The sequence below is a fragment of the Sipha flava genome, unplaced genomic scaffold, assembly GCF_003268045.1.
Source record: "Sipha flava isolate LNK unplaced genomic scaffold, YSA_version1 19251_pilon_pilon, whole genome shotgun sequence".
NCBI classification, from domain to species: Eukaryota; Metazoa; Arthropoda; class Insecta; order Hemiptera; family Aphididae; genus Sipha; species Sipha flava.
This window is the reverse complement of record NW_020272691.1, coordinates 18,909-39,594: the sequence shown is the minus strand read 5'-3', so window position 1 is coordinate 39,594 and position 20,686 is coordinate 18,909. Positions and strand designations below refer to the sequence as shown.

Sequence of the window (20,686 nt, the reverse complement as noted above, 5' to 3'; positions counted from 1 at the left end):
CCCCCCTTATAACTAAACTCAACTTCCCCTTTCCTGTGTTAGTGTTAAGTTATCGTCATCCGTCCTGGTCGCAGTCGTCGTCGTGCACATTGGGTTGCCGACACTATACACTCACAGGCGGCACGACGTAGAGTTGCCTATACGGTAGAAAGAAGGCGTTCATCATTTAATTAATTTTTTCGTTCTTGGTCATACCAAGTGGTCCCTCGACTGGATGCGATTCATATCGAACAACATCAGTATAATATATTACAGAGATGTAGGTCCTTACTAATTATATGGTACAGAAGACAATTAGTACATAGTAATTAAAATATTATAGAAAGGCATCAATCTAAATGCCAAGGTGAATCGCATAGGACGAGTGATTTAGCATTCACTAGGTCCGGGTCAACTATGAGAAACGGGGTATATAAGGGAGTCCCGAATAGACCTATATTCAGATGTGGTTTACAGGTAAAGACGCAAGCACCTTCACGCCACATTATTTCTTATATTAATGTTTTCATACTAAATAAACAGTTTAATTTACAATTGAGTATTTTTTATTGAAGTATTATCCTTCAAAACTTAACTATCAAATACGATTGAGCGAAGGTACGCAACAATGTCCATTTTAAAATAATAATTAAACTTTTATAATATTGAACAAATACTCTGAACACAATCGACGAAGAAATGAAGTAAAATTCTTAATCAACCGTAAATATTGTACATTTGGTCTCTAATCGTTTTACAGTTATCGCGTTTTTAAGTGGTTATTGTCGTTATAATAACCTAGAGTTTATTAAATTGTGTTATATTTATTATACTGATATAATATTAAGTGCTAAATATCTCATTTTTATCTTTTTTTTTTTTCCATTTTGTCCGCCTAAATTTGTATTTCCGACCACTGTGCGACGATGACACTGCCGATGGCTTGAATGGCGATGTGGAAAGGACAAGCCACGCACACGAAGTTGACGGACCACGGCAAAAGGGATAATACGCTCGGCGGTGATACGCACGACGGTAACATGCACGACGGCAAAGTAAAAGTCACACACCCGGCGGTAACATGCACGACGGCAAAAGAAACGTCACACACCCGGTGGTAACATGCACGACGGCAAAAGAAAAGTCACACGCCCGGTGGGAATGCGCACCACCAGCTCGCTCGGTTGCAAGTGTCGCCCCGGAGTGTGATGCCAGCGCGACGAAGCGCGCCGACCGCAAGTTCGCGAACATTCCATAATTGGCACGCTATCGGGGGGAACCGGTTGTCGTGGCCAGACACAAATACAATAGCTCAGCGTTTCCCAAATAGTGGGTCGCGACCCACTACCGGGCCACGAAAATATAATACCGAGTCGCAGAATTCAATAAAATTCTTATATCAAATTTGTTATTTATCATTTCATTTGATAATTCGAACTTTTTAGTAAAAATAAATAAACGAATAACTAATATTTACGACATAAATAATTTAATTATTGAGATTATCAACTAGACTTCATGCAAAGCCCGTATAGCATTCGCTGTATCTATAAATACGGTATAATAGTAACAAGTACATGCGACAAGCGTCGTTGGTTGTGGACATTCAAATGTGTTTTATTTTGCCTTTTTTGCGCAACGATAAATGTTAAATATTTTGGTGAAGGTAAAAAATAATAATTACCGGGCCAGCCTAAACAAGAGTTTGGGAAACGATCCAATAGCTTGTTCGAACATATATATAATAATAATATAATATAATATACTCGTATTTAGCAGTAGGTATCTAAATATGTATACTTATTTATAATCCTCCCCCCCCCCCCGTTAAGGTAGGCTGGATGCGCTTGCACTATTGGATACAAGTATAAACCCGGAATTTTGAAATTATACTGTATATATTTATACCGTATATATCTGGATCCAAGATTTTTAGACGGCGAGTCCGTATACACCTAGAATGCAGAAATCTGAATTATATTTATTTGTTTTAAATGGTTAGGTAGGTAATAAAAAGCAATATATATACAGTCCAGATTTTTAAATTCCAGATTTATATGTGCTCCCATACTATTATTTATGTCTTATTATAGTATTACACTATCCATACTACTGCCTAGAGTGACTTGATAATAAGAGTGTTGTTCCTGATTGGTTATTAATATTATCCGCCATTAGTAGGCTAATATTTTTTTGATATCAACTGATATTATATGAGTGCTGGTTATATTGTATATAATTTTAAACTGTAAATTGTGTTTTAAGTTTCAAATAGGTATTCAATTAATTTTTTTAAGTGACTACACGCTTACACCTATGTAAGTATACCTATAATTATATTTATTCATTGTTATACCGAGTTGTCTGATGAGATATTTACTATAACTATATAGTACGTTTGAAAGTACCAATAATATTTATCACTTGTTTATTTATTATTATAATTTATAGTATTGCAAAAATGCCTGGATGTGCTGCTATTGGGTGTTCGAACTCATATAAAAAAGGATTTCTTATGAAATATTTTCCAAGAGAACTGGCTCGAAGGAAATTGTGGCTATAAAAAATGAAGAGAGATAATTGGGTTCCAAATAATAACTCATGTCTTTGTGAAGTATGTGGTGGATAAAATATTTATTTTTATTGTATTTACTTTTTATTGAATTCAGTTTAAAATTGTATTACTTGATATTAGATATTTTATTGATTAATTTGTTTTTTTTTTTATATATTTTATCATTAACTTTAAAGAATTTAAAAATCTAATAGTTACCCTATTATAATTTATTTTAGACTCATTTTAAGCCAGATATGTGGGAGAAAATACGGGAAGATGGTAGTTAAGAGGGTAGTTACCCTATTATAATTTATTTTAGACTCATTTTGAGCCAGATATGTGGGAGAAAATACGGGAGATGGTAGTCGCCGTCTTAAACACAATGCTGTTCCTACCTTATTTTCTTTTACAAAAGAGGTTAAGAAACAAAAACCACCGAAAAATAGGCAAATGACAAAACCATTAGATCCCAAAATGGAAGTAAATAGTGTTGATGACTCAAAGCCATCAGATAATAATTTAAGTCATGTACAAGGTTTGTCTGATGGTATTATTCATAATAATTTGTCTAATAATGATCATCTATACAAGTCTATGGTTTTTAAAATTAATCGCTATAAAAAACAGATAAGATTTTTATCTGATAAATTAAAAAAAAATGAAACTAATAAAAGTGCCAAGCTTTTGAATTCTATATTTAACAATGACCAAACAGAAGCTTTGTCTAAAAAATCTACTAGATTCATGAAGTGGTCTAATCCTACTATTTGCAAAGCTTTAAAGATAAAATTTAGTTGTGGGAACAACGGTTATGAAGAAGTTTTGAAACAGAAAATTCCATTGCCTTCTCAAAGAACTTTAAGAAGATTACAGATGTTAAAATTTGATAGCGGTATACTAGATGAAGTTTTGAAATTTTTAGAAATTAAAGTTCAAACGTTTCAAGATACACATGAAAAAGAATGTGTTCTTATCATGGATGAAATGGCAATAACACCCTCAAATGTATTTGATGTGTCTTTAAATAAAAATGTAGGCAATATTACTTTGCCTAATCATGAAGGAACTGCAACTAATGTGTTAGTTTTCATGTTAGGGGGCATACCTACCAGATGGAAACAAGTTGTTGCATATTATTTTACAGGATCCTCAGTTAATGGAACAGCTTATAGTAATATCATAACAGATTAATTATAAAATGTGAATCAATTGGATTAAAAGTAATGGCTATCACATCAGATATGGGTTCTAGTAATCAACGACTATGGAAACATTGGAATATTACTACTAAAAAATGTTGCAAGGTGTCTAATTTTATACCTCATCCTTTAGATGATAATAGAAAATTGTTTGTTATTGCTGATGTGCCACACTTATTCAAAAATATTAAAAACATGTTAATGACAAACAAAGTATTATTTATTTCCAATGAACTTCAAGAAAAATATGAGCTTCCAACAAATATAGTATGTTCTGATCATATACAAGATGTAATTAATTATCAAGATCAACTTCATTTCCATTTAGCCCCTAAGTTATCTCAAAATGATTTAGTTCCCAGTCACTTTCAAAAAATGTGAGTTGGAAAATCGACTAATGTAATCAGCCATGATGTTTGTTCAGCTTTGCGATTTCTTGCTGATGAACTAAGCAGACCTGAATATCTCACTACTGCATGGTTTATTGAAATTATTGAACACTAGCTGAATTACCCGTCGTTGTCGGGTTTAAGTATATAAATGTATGTAACCTGCCAAGATTAAATTTTGTTAAATCTATTGAAATTTAAATTAATTAAGATTTTTGAAATAATATTTTATACATATTAATTTAGTTTTTAAGATAATGATTATTATCATAACCTATTCGATAAGTTATAACTTACAACTACCTGAACCTCTCTACAGTTTGGTATTCTGTTGAATACATATAGCATCTCACTTCTCCGAAAAGTTCATGGTCTTTTTGACTTTTAACCGAAACACTCTTGCAATTATATCATGTCGATCATATGATCTTTGACCGGGAAGTAAGAGCTCTTTTATCTCGTCCCAGCGAGGATTACATGTAAAAGTAATAAAAAGGTCAGGACGACCGTAATGTCTAACGTAGGTCATAGCATCTTGTGTTCTTTCGTGCATGTACCTTGGCCCACCAATAAAAGTTGACGGGAGTATAACCATTCGGCCTAACAGATTAGCTTCTATGTCTCGTCGTCCAATCGCATCTTTTAAATGAATATAACTATCTGCACGTAATTTGGCTTGGTTGTTTTTGATGTAATTTAGTCTTTCAGTTTCAATTTTGGCGTATTTATCTACCAAATATTGACTGAAAAGAGAACGATAATTAACTAAATAGTTGTCTTCCCCTTCTCTGACCATTATTCTGTATGAGTAAAAACTTGATGCAGAGACAGTTTTTTTAAGCGGTAACTTGGTTTTTGGATCGCGTTGTGGTATATTGATTGCATCCCCCCAACAAAACATTAAAGGATACTGTAGTGCGTCGTATGCTCGATGTATCTCACTGATACGGTGAAGTGAGTTACTTCGGTTTTCGAGGATGATGTCTCTTCGATCAAACTGCTGATCTACTAACACTAAAGCAACATAATTTGCCGTTGGTGCATTATACCTGCCTCTATGTTCTTCTGGTGGTTTTCTTATCTGTATGTATTACAACTTTAAATGCCTCTGAAGGAGATATTTTATCGATGGTAAATTGTAATAATCAATTATAAATTATGCGGTGGCATGCCTAGTAAATCCAATGAGTTTAAAAATTCTGTTGGATAATTTACAACTTCAGTAACATCGCAAACTGTATCTAGATTTGTATGACACCAAGTTTAATTTCACTACCAACAAAATATCTAATAAATATAGATAATCGAGCTGAACCAGTAATATCAGTGCTCTCGTCAAGACAAATTGAAAATACATTGCACAACTTAAAATCTGCAATTTGTTGATTTAAGATATTTTCTGCAATTTTTAAAATCCGATCTTTTACAGTATTTCTGGTTATTGGTAAATCCTTTATGCGTTGCATAATTTTATCTTTATTAGAAAAATCTTCAAATAGAAATGATGCAGTTTCCAGCATCAAATCTTTAATATATTCTCCATCGCAAAAGGGCTTTCCGCGTTTTGCAATGACATTTGATACAGCAAAACTTGCGGCAACAATATTTGAATTGCTACCTACAAACTTCATTAATGTATTTGTCTGCAAATTGTTGTTCTTAATTGCTTGTAGAATATACTCTTTTTGTTCTTCTTTTGTTTTTTTCAAAAGAAAATTATGATTAGTTTCATAATGTCGTTTAACAGATGATGTTCTACATACTATTGTGGTTGAACATAAAATACATACTGCTTTATCGCCTTTTTTAACCATACCATAATCTTCAGTCCATGAATTTTGAAATTCTCTGCTACTACAACTACTAATATTTAATTCACTAATTTTTCTTTTTTTTTGGTACAAACATATTAAATAATGTTAAATAAAATATAATAATCGCGCACGAAACACGAAACACGCACGACGCACTTACAAATTGACAGACGTATTTGTACTGATTAGTGTTTACTGAGGTAGGTTTATTACTCTCAATAATAATATAGGTATTATTATTTTATCTACAGATAAGAATAATCGTTAATGACCGATAAAAGCCGTATGCTCAAAATATTTTTACCTATTACCTATATTCTATAAACTATAATACTATATATTATATAATAGTAAAAATTTTCGAGTGCCCACAAAATCTTTTCGCGTGCCATCTCGGGCACGCGTGCCATGGATTTGCCATCCCTGGGATATACCGTAGAGTTGTGCAAATTAATATAATGTAAAGATAAAATGTTCATTTTGATTATTATCATAGTTCCGGGAATTTGTATTTTAGTCGATGTACGATAAACGTGATAACGGATTACACACACTGATGTTCATTTACTATTTTATATTTTATACATTTATATTATTGCGTGGGCGTTAATCGCCATATTTACTCTTTATTATTATTATTCTATTTGGTTATAAGGACCGCATACTAAATTATATTTATATTAGCTTTAATTTATACCTTTGTGATTTTATTTATTATGTGAATTTTATATAGTATATTATAGGCATAGGTAGCGGCTGGCCAGCAGTTCACCGACAAAGCCGTGAGTTATATTACATTTTTACATATATTTTATATATTATACATTTCATTTGTAAGGTCAAAAGGGCCGTATATTTATTATTTTGTTGTGCTAGAAGGGCTGCGTAGCATTATTATTATTATTTTATTTGGTTATAAGGACCACACATTATTTTTTATATTATATTTTTCTTCTGTTTGGCCATAAGGGCCGAGCACTCATACATTATTATTTTATTATTATTGTTGGGCCAAAGGGGTCAAATCCTTTTTATACATTATCAATTGTTATATCTGGTTGTACCGAATCAGCATTTTGGTAAGGCTTATTATTATATAACATATACATTTTTACTTGTTGGGCCAAAAAGGGCCGTAATTTATTAATTATATTGTTTATTATATCATATCTTTACTAGAATTATTTGAGTTACCGTTTATCTAAGTTACTTATTTGTCATTAGTTAAAAGCATACACACACTAACACATATATACACTTACACACCACTATAACACATAGATCACTAGTATTTGCGCGGCGAACCCAACCAATTCTAGTTGAGCTCAGGGAGGGCCGGTTATAGGCGTAGACGACGTAGGCGCAAGCCTACGGCGGCAAAATTTATATTTATATAGAGGCGGCATATAAGAAAAAATTAAATATCTTATTTTTCACGTTTATTTTAGATTTGAACATATTTTAAAGTACAATATACAAACATAATATGTAGATCGATAAAATTCCAAAACAACAATCAATAAAAATATAGATTATTATTCCCTCAATTGCGATAACGTCTCGACTCATGTTGTGCCATTACAATTTAATCGATAATGTCACAATGGCTGTTGTGTGTCATTCACTCTTACTGTACAGTGTAGTGTAGGTACATTCTTAATCGAGCTCAGCAATATAATTTTTTTATAAATCAACTATCAAGGCATATACATATATCAAGACTACATTACATAATAGGTAAATAATATAAATATATATTTTTAATTTACTGTTAAATTATTATTTAAATTTTTTTTTTTTTTTTTTACAAGATATTTACAATCTATTCATAGAACAATAAGTAAATTTGATAAGAGTAATAAAAACATGAAAAATATGACGGAAGAAGCCACCCAATGATGACACTACCTATTTTGTTTCAGATTAGTAAGGGGATTTTCTAGGGGTCATGCATTTAGCAGGTCACGACACCAGTTGCGTTTAAGACGCCTAGCGGGATTACCCGGAATCGAAGGGATTGCCAGATTTTTTATAAGAAGGTTAGGATGGTTGGGTAACCTACTGTGAAAACGCTTATAATAAATTTTTGCTTCGTCTTTGACGGAATTCATCCTGAGATCTTGTTGTATAAAATGGTTGGAGACGTAAGGTGGGGCATTAAGTAGTTTCCTTAGCGCAATATTTTGAAAAGTTTGAATCTTGTTGATGTTGGATTTTTTTGCATTACCCCAGAGCTGTATGCCATATGTCCAGATGGGCTTGATTAGAGATTTATAAATAAGAAGTTTAGTTTTAATGTTTGTGTATTTATTGTTATTGCAGAAAGTTTTTAACAAGTGCAGCCGTAGGTTTAAATTTTGTCTTTTATATTTAAGGTGAGGAGCCCAGGTAAGTCTGCGATCAAGTGTAAGTCCTAAATATTTGACAGTGGAAGAAGTAGGAATTTGAGTACCATATATAGATACCTCGGGGCATGGAGAGAGACGCAGTGTAAATGTAGTGTGGATAGATTTTGTCTGGTTAACTTTAACTCGCCACTTGGTATACCAGTCTTCCATAAGGGTTAGGTGTTTTTGAAGATTGTATGAAGCTATTTCCGGATTTGAATTGATAGATATAATTGCCTTATCGTTTGCATAATCAGCTACTAAAGTGTTTGGTATGGTAGGTTGGTCAGCAGCATAAATGTTATAAAGTATGGGAGAGGGTATACCCCCTTGGGGAACACCGGCTGTAATATTGGATATAGTTGAGTGTGCATTACCGAATCTGATTTGAAAATGACGGTTTGATAGGTATGATTTAATGGTTAGGTAAAATACAGGGTGGAAGATTTTTTTTAATTTGACAAGAAGACCATCGTGCCATACCCTGTCAAACGCTTGTGACACATTTAAGAAGGCACAAGTACAATACTGTTTTTTTTCGAGTGAGTACGAGATGGCATCGATAATTCTGTGTACCTGATGAATGGTAGAGTGGGCAGAACGGAAGCCAAATTGGGTATCAGGTAGAATCGAGTTTGAGATACTAGGTAAGATGCGCTTAAGGATCAATTTTTCCAGAATTTTTGCGAAAAAAGGCAGAAGACTAATAGGACGGAAGAAGATACGGTATCTGGAGGTTTTTTAGGCTTGGGAATCATAATAATAGTTGAAAATTTCCATAATATTGGAAAGTAAGAAAGTCTTAAAATACAATTAAAAATGTGGGTGAGGTGTATTATAGCTTTTTTTGGTAAGCATCTGGCCACTTCGCCTGTTATGAGATCAAAACTTGGAGATTTTTTCTGTGGGTACTTATCAATAACAAATTTGACTTCACTTGGTGAAAAGTGTTTTACAGGGCGAGAAACAGGAAGAGGCGAATTTAGAGACTCGGCAACAGCAAGATTATTTTCAAGAAAGAAGATTTCAGGATGGGGTTGGAATGTCTCATGAAGAAAATCTTTAAATAATTCGGCTTTTCCCAGTCGGTGCAGACAAAGGATCCATCTGATTTTTTAATTGGTACGTTAGGAGAATTGGGTTTACATGTTATTTTAGTAGCTCTCCAAAGACTGCCGTCATTAGGAGACAGATTCGTCAAGAATTTTTCAAGTAAAGAGGCTTTGTGTTTGGCCAACATTTTTTTAAGGAAATTTGAGAGTTTATTATAGTTATGTTTAAGAGAGGGAAGGCGAGTACGTTGGAAAAGAGCTCTAGCCCTTCTCTTATCTGCAATTAATAGACGAATATCAGAAGGAACTGAAGTCTGATTTAGAGGATGATGTGTGTGTGAATTGGATGACCAAGCCGCTAACTGGATCAATTTTGTAAAATTATTTATAGCTAGATCAATGTCCATTGGTAGATTTAAGTTTAACATTTAGCTTAACGCCCTAATTTACGAGGTTGTGAAATTTTAAACGGTCGGTAGAGAGATTAAATAGTTTAGGTGGCGCAGAGCGAGTTAGCGGAAAGGTTTTGAGTGTACATAGGACTGACGAGTGGTCGGAGTTAAGATCCAGGAAGTTAACAGCAGAAGAGTGTAGACTGGAGGGAATTTTTGTGACAAAAGTATCGAGTATGTCAGAATTTTTACGAGGAGAAGAAGGCCAATAGGTAGGGTCAGGAGGGGCAAGTACATTTAAGTTTTTTGCACTTGCGTAGGTATGAAGAAAACAGCCACGAGGATTATTTGAACGACAACCCCAACTTTGATGCTTGGCATTATAGTCGCCTCCCACAATAAAATTATTGCCAAGGGTACTAAAGTAATTGTGGAAGTCTACATTTGAAACTTTGTGTTTTGGAGGGGAATATAATGCTGATATTGTCACAGGAATATTACTTAAGTGTATTAGTACAGTGCACGATTGTAAGTGATCGTAACAGTAATTTGGAAGAGTTTGAAATATTATAGAAGATTTGATAAAAATGGCGACACCATCGTGAGCAGTATTGTCCGGATGATTAGCCTTCACCAGCTTATAACCAGGAATGTAAAAATTTGAATACTGTGTAAAATGAGTTTCCGTAATGAGCGCAATGTCAATACATTTATTGTGAAGCACGAATTGGAGCTCATTTACATGATTTTTTTAAACCGTTAGCGTTGAAAAAAAGTATTGTGAGAGATTGGTTTGTGAAAGTGTTGTTAGTCATTCTTTTTATCAAGAAGAGAGGATATTACTTTGGTAAGAAAAGCTGTTAGAGGGTTAATTAAAGCTTTGAATTCTTGCAGAAAGCTGGACATTAAGTTGTTAACGTCGGGAGCTGCAGGGGGAGAGGGGCGGTTATCATTTTGGCCTGAAGTGGCCTGCGCATATGTGGTTTCATGGGTATGTGTACGATTTGGAGGGTGGCTATCTTGAACAACGCGTGACTTATCTCTAACATTATCAAATGGAAAGTTACTTGTGGGTTTCTTACGACGTTGGAGGTCCTTGTATATTGAACAGCCCTTGTAGCTGGCCGGATGAGTTCCTTGACAAAGCGCGCATTTCGGCGGAGTACCAGGAGAGTTTGGACAATCAGATGATGGATGGAAAGCGTTACAACGAACACAGCGTGACGAATAACCACAGTACGATCTTGTGTGGCCATATTCCTGACAATTCACACACTGGCTTATTGTTTTCGTCTTAAATGGTTCCTCTACTTAAATTTTTGTATGAAGCAGAGACGTCAACTTAAATATGTCATTTGAGTAAGGGACGGGTTCCAGATCAATGAAAAAGAGCGGAAGAGGGTATTTGTTTGTTTTGTGAAGAATATTGGTCACAGATCTCACTTCAAAATGAAGGAATTCTAGCTCAGATTTTATGAGACTAATTGGAGTTGTTGGATGTAGATTCCTAATTACCACACGTATTGGCTTATCTTGTTGTAATTGATAGGTATGGTATTCAGCCTTCTCCTGTTATATATTTTTACAAACATATCGTAATGATGAGAATTTTGAAAAAATACTTAAACAAGTAAGTTACTTAGCAAATGCACTTGGTGTGCAAGATAGTTTTTCGTTAAATCAATTTCGAACTCGACGTAGAAAAACTCATTTTGATTACGAATCTCGTGATACTCCTATAACAGATCCTAAACAGAATTTCAAAATAAATATTTTTCATCAAATATTAGACAATATGCTCCAATCAATAAATGACTGATTTATTCAACTTGAAGACCATATTAAATTATTTTAATTTCTTTATAATATTTCTAATGTCAATAATTATGAACATTTAATGAAGTGCTGCAAAGATCTTCAGCTAGCACTTTCTTCAAATGACGGCTTAAATTCTGATATAAATTCTGTTGAACTATGTGAAGAAATAAATACATTACAAAGACGTTTGAAAAATGAAAATGATCCAAAAGCAATTTTACAATTTATATGTGAAAACAAATTAATAGAATTATTTCCTAATGTATGTAATGTAGCATTAAGAATTTTATTAACACTACCAGTAACTGCAGCTTCAGCTGAAAGAAGCTTTTCAAAACTAAAAATTGTAAAGAACTATCTAAGATCACAAATTTCTCAGGATCGTTTAGTTGGATTGGCCACAATTTCAATTGAAAATCAAATTTTAAATGATCTTGACATTGACGATTTAGTTAAAGATTTTGCGTCATCAAAAGCAAGAAAAGTACATTTTTAAAAATTATACTAAATATTATATTTTATAATAACTATTGTAAATTCAAAATTGTAATACCTTAACAACAACCTATGTAATATTAATTTAATAATTTCTTTTTTATTATATAATAATTGACGAGTGTAAAATGTTTTTTTTAATTTTTATGCTCCTCCATATAACAATTTTTCTATTAAAGTTATAAAAAAACAAAAGGCGGCAATTTTGATCTTTGCCTACATATAAAAATTTGCTTGCACCGGCCCTGGTTGAGCTATACAGCAATATACACAAATTTACATTTCACAAGTCGGTCGGTGCTGTGCGACACGCATAAGTCGGTGTCCGAGAGTGCGGCATATTATTTGTAGCACCCGGCCCAAACACAAGACTCAAATGGTCCAGCACTTGAATGTACTGAAGATCCGTATAAGAGAGTATTTTCCGCCTTTGGAGAAACAAAACCTTTGATTTGATGTTGATACTACAGACACTAACCTGACTACTTTTGAAAAGGAGCAGCTCATTGAAGTCTCGTGTGATCCCTCGATGAAAAACAAATTTTTAAATTCTGATACTACATTGTTAGATTTTTGGATCTGTGTTGGAAAGGAACAAAAAGAACTGTCTAGCACTGCTGTCAAATTTCTTGTTAAATTTTCCACCACTTTTTTATGTGAAAGAGGTTTTTCAAGTTTAATTTATGTTAAATGTAAATATAGAAATGAATTAAATGTTGAAGATGATTTAAGATTGTATTTAACTAAATTAGAATCCAATATTGATAAACTGTGCCAACTGAAACAAGCTCACCCATCTCACTCATTTCTTTGAAAATAAACGCTTATAGTTTTTAGTATAGTTTTTGTATATTAGTATTTAATAACTTAATCTTTTTTTTTTTTTTTTAACTTAATTATTTTTTCAGCAATCTGTTACATGTAGAACAATAAACTTAAGTGATACAATAAATGAAACAACAGGAAATGACGGAATGAAGAGGCCTCCCAGTGGAGGTACTTCGTAACTTAATCTTAATGAAATAATAATTTATTTAGTCTTTAAATTGTTTTATATATATTTTAGTTTAGTAACTAAGAAAGGGTACCCAAAAAAATTTATTGATAAAAAGGGGTACAGTGTTTATAAAAGTTTGAGAATCCCTGCTATAAGATATACATATAAAATAATTATATATAGTGGAAAAGATTCTAATTTATCTCTTCAGATAGACTTTCCTGCTGCAGGAAAAGTTGTTATGAAGTTAATAGATGGAAACGAAGGCAGGATATAAATAATTGATAATTTTTATACTAGCTTAAAATTGGCACACACATTACTTCAAAAAAAAACTCATATGGTAGGTACACTACGGAAAAATGTCAGAAAATTGTTAAAAGACGTGCTCAATACAAAAATAAAAAGGAAAGCAAATAGCAATGATGTTGTAAGATGGGAAAGAAGTATATAAGTACCAATCCTAGCGCACTCTTATCTTTTTCACTTTAAACTAGTATGCTGATAATTTTCACTTAAAACTAATAATTTTCAAATACAATATCACAAATATAATATTTTATAATATGTTTGGTTAAAAAACCAGATTTAAAAGTAGCTCTAATATGAAAACTATAATTTAAAAAATGCAAGCATAAGTTTCCCATTAAAAAAATAAAATTGCTAATATACATTTTCATATAAATTATTATTTTGGGATTTTAAGTTCATTAATGTATATTTCAGTGTATTACTAAATATTTTTTAAAACAATTTAAATGAACGGAATATTTAAAACAACTATATTAATAATTTCATATTATTAATTTTTTCAATAGTGTATTCTTATAGCCTACAACATTTAACCATAAAATATAAATTTATTTTTATTAAAAATTTCAATCTGCTTACTTTTACGATTAATAAATTCATTAATTTTTTTTTTTTTATATATATTTTTAACTTTTAAAAAAAATATTATGTATGTTTTGGTGTTTATTTAGCTAAATGTACATATTTTATGATTATTATGCATAAAATTTAGAAGAATTATTAAACCATAATTTGGATGTGTGGAAAAACTGATAAGTCACAAAAAAATGTGACTTCTAGTCGGAAATAGAAAAATAAAATGTTGAAAAAATATGACGATATTTCTATATAAAATTACAGACGTGACATATGTAATAAATAAAATGAACCGACGACGATGAATTTACGGTCAGTCAATGCCGATAAGTCATCATCGAACAGTGGTCCTGCAGCTTTTGTCTCGCGTTTTTGATGGCCTTCTCGTGCCAACTGCTGGCCAGCTTGAGAGCTTCCACTTCGCTGTTGGCCATTGCCAACAATCGGCAATCCATAGACCGTTGGTCTTCGATTGATTTGGCTTCCGCTTCGACGTTAGCCTGCTGCGACGCCTGCACGGAATTCTTGTGGTGCGCGCGCTGTTTCAAGTGTTCCGTTTCCGCCCTCAGGCAGGCCATCCGGTCGGCGTTCGCCTTCACTTTTGCCCCCATCAGCCGCCGGTCGTTCTTGGCCGTCGTCAGCTGGGCTATCGTCTCCGTCAAACAGTTGGCCAGACGGTCCTGCTCCTCGGCTAGATCCCGGAGTGTGGCCTGCGCGCAACATCGCTGCGCGTCCCCATCCAAGCGGGCTTGCTCGTGTTCCTCGTCCGTGCGCGCGCGCTTCGCCACCCAGTCAGCGGCCGCATCGCACGTGTCTGACAGCGCCATGCGCGCCACGTCCACCGACTGCGCGGCCGCGGCCAGCGCCACTGGACCCGATTCCTTGACCGTGGCCAACGCAACCTCGCGTTCCCGATGCTCGGCTGTCAGCTCCCGGACCTCGCGGCACCGTTCCACGTTCCGGTCACGCAAATCTTGCAGCTCTGATTTCTTGCGGCACAACGCATTCTTCTCGGTCTCCGCCTCGCATTGCAGTCCTTCCGCTTGAACCTTTCGCCGTGCGATAGACTTCTCCGTGCACACTAGTTGCTGTTCTAACGAATTGACGACCATCTGCGCAATAAACAACCGTTACTATCAGCTCCGGACTAGGAAGTTACTGGCCTACTATTCTAGATGAACAGGAGGCTTATAATGTATAATTTTGGGAATTTTTAAATGTGTTTGTCTCGTAAAATTGATATTTGGTAGAATATAAAGAGGTTATAGGGAGACACTTTCTCATAACCTTGATGTTCAACAATCATGATTAGTTATGTGTTGTTATTCATAATCCATGTCCCATGATACTGTTCAAAATAAATTTACTTTGTACTATAAAATACACGTTTTAAAATAATACACAAAGAATTAGTGGAGTTTAATAAAAATATCATATTATTTTTTGTGAATTAATTTATTTTGTTTCAAATTATTAATTAAATTTTTTTTTTTTAAATTTTACTACAAACATTAAACGTACAATTTACTTTATTCTCGCCCCCCCCCCCCCTATTAGAAAAACTCAGAGAACATATTATTTTGATAAACAAAAGCCAAAAACGTGTATCATGATAGAACAATACCACAGAATATAATAATACAGTCATACGGTCCGTTACAGGCTTTGTTATTAATTTATTTATTCTGTCATCTGTGATAATATTAATTATTATAACTAGCGCTAGGGACTTTATGCCCTTAAAAACCTTAAAATATGTATGCATTTATGCCCTAAAGAATCAATAAATATGCTATTAAAATATGTATTTAAAAAAATTATATTTGTAATAATTAATTAAATAAATAAATTTAACTAGTAATAAATTATAATAATATTTTTATATATGATAAATATGATGATCTGAGATAATTTTTTCTTTTTTTCAAATTTTTTTTCATCTTATATTGAATTTTTATCTAAAACAAAATATTTAAAATGGTTTTAAAAATAAATTAAATTGAAAACATTTTTTTTATTTTTAATATAGTTATAATTCTTCTAACCTTGAGCATTACATTGGACTATAAGATATTTTCTTAAGTTGGAAAATTTAAATGACTGTCTGTTATCAGCCAAAATAATTTTATATTTAGAAAAGGAACGTTACACGTCTACGGAACTTATTAGTGCAAACTTAAAAAATCGTAGGTCACTACTACTAATATCTACAGGCAATCTATCCATAGATTCATTTTTCCATTTAAAATGTTCGAAATTTTTTATAGTTAGCCTTAGCTTGTGCAAATTCTTCGATTTTTGCAGAATGTATACGTTTTTTATAGTTTTAATCATTTTAATGCATTCAATTAGTGTACCAATAAGACACCTTGAGTTCCAAGTCACGTGATATATGAAGAAATAAATCATAATTTTTTTTTATAAAATTTAAAAACTTACTCCTTCATATGAATAATTGTCAAATATGCATTTATAAAATGAAAAATGGTCAAATATGCACTTATAAACGAAAAATGGTCAAATATGTAAAATATGCAACTATAAATTTTAAATATAAACTTGTATTGCTTTGAAACAAATTTAAATATTACTTAGCTATATTTTTGATAATTATTTAAAAACATGCAAGTTCCTAGAAGTCCCGAGCCCTAATTATAACACATGTGTATAAATATATACAATATATATTATGATATGCATTAAGCACGGTGAATATTTACTGCCAAAAAGCGGATTCAGAGTAGATTTCAATATAATATAATTTATAATACATATAGGATTTTCTATAATCGTGCCTTGAGAAAATTTAAAAAATATTAGGTATCTAGGTGCTATCAACAGATAATCAGAGATTCACTATTTTGTTATCTTGGTAAAGATTTTTTTCATGGCTGCGGGTTACTGTAATGTACTACAGTAGCACATTGGGCCAGTCCGACCCTGGTTACTATTGTAATATATGAGACAAATACCATTACTACCTTAGATTTGATAAAAGTTCCCCGTGTATGACTGACCCCCTCCCAAACAAAATATGTAATACTTAGTACGAATATAGCGAGATAATATTAACTTGTTCCTTATGGATTTTGTTTTCGAGGATCTTGTTGCATTCCATGGTCTTCGCTATGACGCATTCTAATTGCGTGATATCCTTGACCGTTTGAAATTCGATGCCCTTTTTACAATGCAATGTATTTTGCATGTCGATGTTCTCCATTTGCTTCTCAACTATCTTGTTCGACGTTTTTTCATAATCTCGCGATAACATTCTGTAATCCTGTGCCAGACTAACGTAACATTGTCCGTGACTTTTTACCATATCCTCTATCGTTGCTTGGAGGTTTTCCAACTGAGCACGTATATCTAATATCTCCGACTCTAACAAACAGCATTTACTAGGCCTGCACGAGGTTTCTAGATCAGGATACGCTTCCGTCACTTGTTTAAAACCGTCGTTTAAAACTGTCGTTTCTTGTTTAAAATCGTCGATAAACAAGCAGTCGCATTTCTTTGGTTTGGAGTCTGCGCAATCGAGAATTGAAATTTGAGAATAATCCATGTTTGATTACCTAAAAATTTCCAAAATCCTCTAACACACAATTCATCGTTAAGCACATAATTATATTTCTACAAAGTCTTTCATGCTTACTGTATCGTATGGTAAAATATTAAAATATTCTCTTTTTATTATGTAGTTAAAATATTTGAAAATTAATTTTGTATGAAATTGTTGCGACTAAATCGTCTGCGTTATTGTTTTTCTTAAAACACTAGATGTTTTGTAATTTAGTAGTAACTACAAAATATACTTGTTTTTTTAAGTATGATTATGGTTACTATGACAATATTTAAAAAAAAAATCCTAACTTTTTACTGAAGTTTTTGAAATTAAAATGTAATTGATTCTATATTTGTTTTTGCATATTTACTCTCATAATAGGTAACATAATTTATCGCAGTATTAGCATATTATTTAGATTTAATATTATGTAAATCTTAAATGGCTCATGTTGGCTAGTTAGTACAATAGTACATTCCAATGAAATATCTTCATTGTATTATAAATATTGTCGAAAATACAATAAGAAACAACATCAGTCAGGGGCGTATTTAGATTTACTTCCAAGGTGGAATAACTCAAATTATTTCTTTAATTCAGGTTCAAGATTTACAAGTACAATTTTTGGTAATATTTCAATCAGTTTGAATACTTAGTATTTGTGGTTTTTTTTTTTTTTTAATCTAATGCCGGATCTACTTAGAATCAACTTATGTGTAATTTTATTTTAATATCTGTCTGTGTTTTGAAAGTTACACTTGTGTGTTATTTGATTTTTCACTAAGTATGGACCCAACAAAAAGCCCATTCAGTATTCACAGCCACGCGTAATTTGATTTCGTTATAAAATTATCCATATTAAAAATTTGAAATGTGTATCACACATATAATCAATTCCTTATACAGTAGAAGCCGCTTATTAGAAACACGGATTATTGATACAATCGCGTTATTGAAACAAAATATACCGGGACGGACCAGTCGTATATTACAACATTTAAAATAAATCGGATTATTGAAACAGTACATCGGTTATTTGAAACAATTAGGCGAAGGTCAGTTGACATATACACCGGTTATCCGTGCAATAACCAATATAATTTAATCTTATCTTTGCTGTCGTTACATTTATATTTGGACGGTACTTTATCTTACGTCCTATACGATGAGCACTTTTCTGTACGTATCGTTAGTTCAACATCAGCGTGTGTACGTAACGGTGATTAGTGTTTCGTAAATCTAAATCTAAAAATGTCCAAACGCCAAAATTTAAGAGCTAAACAGAAGTGCGATTTATTAAAATCATACGACGGGCTTCCAAAAATTAGTTTACGTGATGCCGCAGTTCGTTTAAACGTTTTTCATTGCACATTAAATAGAATTTTAAAAAATCGTTCGAATATTGAACGCGCAATAAAGGACAATGAAAATGATAGTCGGAAAAGAAGAAGTTGTAGACAAAGCGTTAAAGGAATGGTTCTTACAAGTAAAGAAAAAAGATGCCCGTATTAATGGTCCACTTTTACGCCAAAAAGCAGAAGACTTGGCAAAGAAAATGGGGAAAGACGATTTTGTTGCGACGGAAGGATGGTTTCAACGTTGGAAGAAAAGGGAGAACATCAGCTTCATTAAAACACATGGAGAGCAAAGGGAAGCCGATTTTAGTGCGGCACAATCGTGGTTTAAAACTCATTGGACCGATTTGCTATCCCAGTATTCCCCCTCTGATATTTTCAATGCCAACGAGACTGGGCTTTATTTTAGAGCTCTACCTGAACACACATACGCACTCAAAATTGACAAAGCTAAAGGGGCAAAAACGAGCAAAGAGTGACTCACAATTATGTGTTGTGTCAGCATGAACGTGGAAAAATGAAAATTGATGGTAATAGGTAAGAGTCAGAACCCACGGTGTTTTAAGGGAGTGAAAAACATTACCAGTAGATTACAAGGTAAACAAAAACGCTTGGACGACTGCAGCAATTTTCAAAGATTGGCTGATCAATTGGGATAAAGTGTTCAATTGGAACATTTTATTACTCATTGATAATTGTCCAGCTCATATCATTGACTGCATAAACTTAAGACACATAAAAGTTATTTTCTTACCAGCAAATACTACTTCGATCATTCAACCATGCGACCAAGGTATCATACGCACCTTCAAAGCTTATTACAGATCAGCAATAAGGGGAAAAGTTCTAGCAGTGATTGATAATGGTCTACACGATGCATCTTGTTCCTTACAAGCTAACATATAGCAAAAAAAATAGTCATTCTTGATGCTATTCGTCTAGCAAAAGAAGCATGGAATAAAGTAAGTGTGGAGACAATTCGAAATTGTTTTCATCACGGTGGATTCAAAACAGATGACAAAACAGACGACGAACACGAATATAGTTTGCCTGAAAAACCAGTCGATCTCTCGCATGAAGTTTATGGCGATTGGGTTGATGTGGACTTACACCTCGATGTGGCAGAGATTCAAACAGAAGAAGAGATTTGTAATACGGTAATGAATCCTTAAACAATTGAACGGGCCAATACTGATGATGAAGAAGAAAACAGCGAGGCACCCTTGGTACCACCATCAAACAAGGAAATTGTAGAAGCTTTAAGTATCTTTAGGAAAGCTGTTCAGCACCGTGCGGATGAAATAGGTTTTGAGCAGCATTATTCATATGAAAATATGGTTATGGAGTTACTTGACGCAAAAAAACAAACTTCGATCGATAAATATTTTAAATATGTAATATAGTAATTAGTAAGATAAATATTTTTAATATGTAATAAAGTAATTAGTAAGATAAACATTTTAAATACAAAAATCGTAATATATACATACATACATAAATAAATTTTCCGCGTATTTTTAATTTTTTTTTCATAGTATAAATCTAACAAATCGCTTATTAGAAACAATCGGATAATTGACATTTCACTTTGGTCCCAAAGTGTTTCTAATAAACGGCTTCTACTGTATATTATTCATATATATTCTTACGGCCGAGACACATGAGTGGGACCGCGGGAGGGGAGAGTATCCATAAAGATATCGTAACTTGTTCCATGTTCGAACAAATATGTTAAAAAGTGCTTTATAGTTTATTAAGAACTGTAGACAGGGACGGCGCCAAGGGGGGGGGGCGAGGGGGGG

General features: G+C 33.0%; 4 protein-coding genes across 4 annotated transcripts; 2 read left to right on the top strand and 2 right to left on the bottom strand.

Annotated features, from left to right (window-relative positions):
• Window positions 1–5,365: 5,365 nt before the first annotated feature.
• LOC112681534 (zinc finger BED domain-containing protein 5-like) lies at window positions 5,366–5,938 on the bottom strand. Its single transcript, XM_025551781.1, has one exon. It carries the CDS (start codon window positions 5,936–5,938, stop codon window positions 5,366–5,368), a length of 573 nt encoding a protein of 190 aa, XP_025407566.1.
• A 4,530-nt stretch (window positions 5,939–10,468) lies between these two features.
• LOC112681533 lies at window positions 10,469–11,480 on the bottom strand. The gene is made up of 2 exons (XM_025551779.1): window positions 11,462–11,480; window positions 10,469–11,076 (listed from the first exon to the last, which is right to left on the bottom strand). Exons 1-2 carry the CDS (start codon window positions 11,478–11,480, stop codon window positions 10,577–10,579), a joined length of 519 nt encoding a protein of 172 aa, XP_025407564.1. The 3' UTR covers window positions 10,469–10,576.
• Window positions 11,481–18,952: 7,472 nt separating this feature from the next.
• On the top strand, window positions 18,953–19,363 carry LOC112681532 (tigger transposable element-derived protein 6-like). The gene has a single exon (XM_025551778.1). The coding sequence runs from the start codon at window positions 18,953–18,955 to the stop codon at window positions 19,361–19,363; it is 411 nt and encodes a 136-aa protein (XP_025407563.1).
• Window positions 19,364–19,401: 38 nt separating this feature from the next.
• LOC112681531 (tigger transposable element-derived protein 6-like) lies at window positions 19,402–20,056 on the top strand. The gene is made up of 3 exons (XM_025551777.1): window positions 19,402–19,414; window positions 19,510–19,767; window positions 19,827–20,056. Exons 1-3 carry the CDS (start codon window positions 19,402–19,404, stop codon window positions 20,054–20,056), a joined length of 501 nt encoding a protein of 166 aa, XP_025407562.1.
• The last annotated feature ends 630 nt before the right edge of the window (window positions 20,057–20,686 follow it).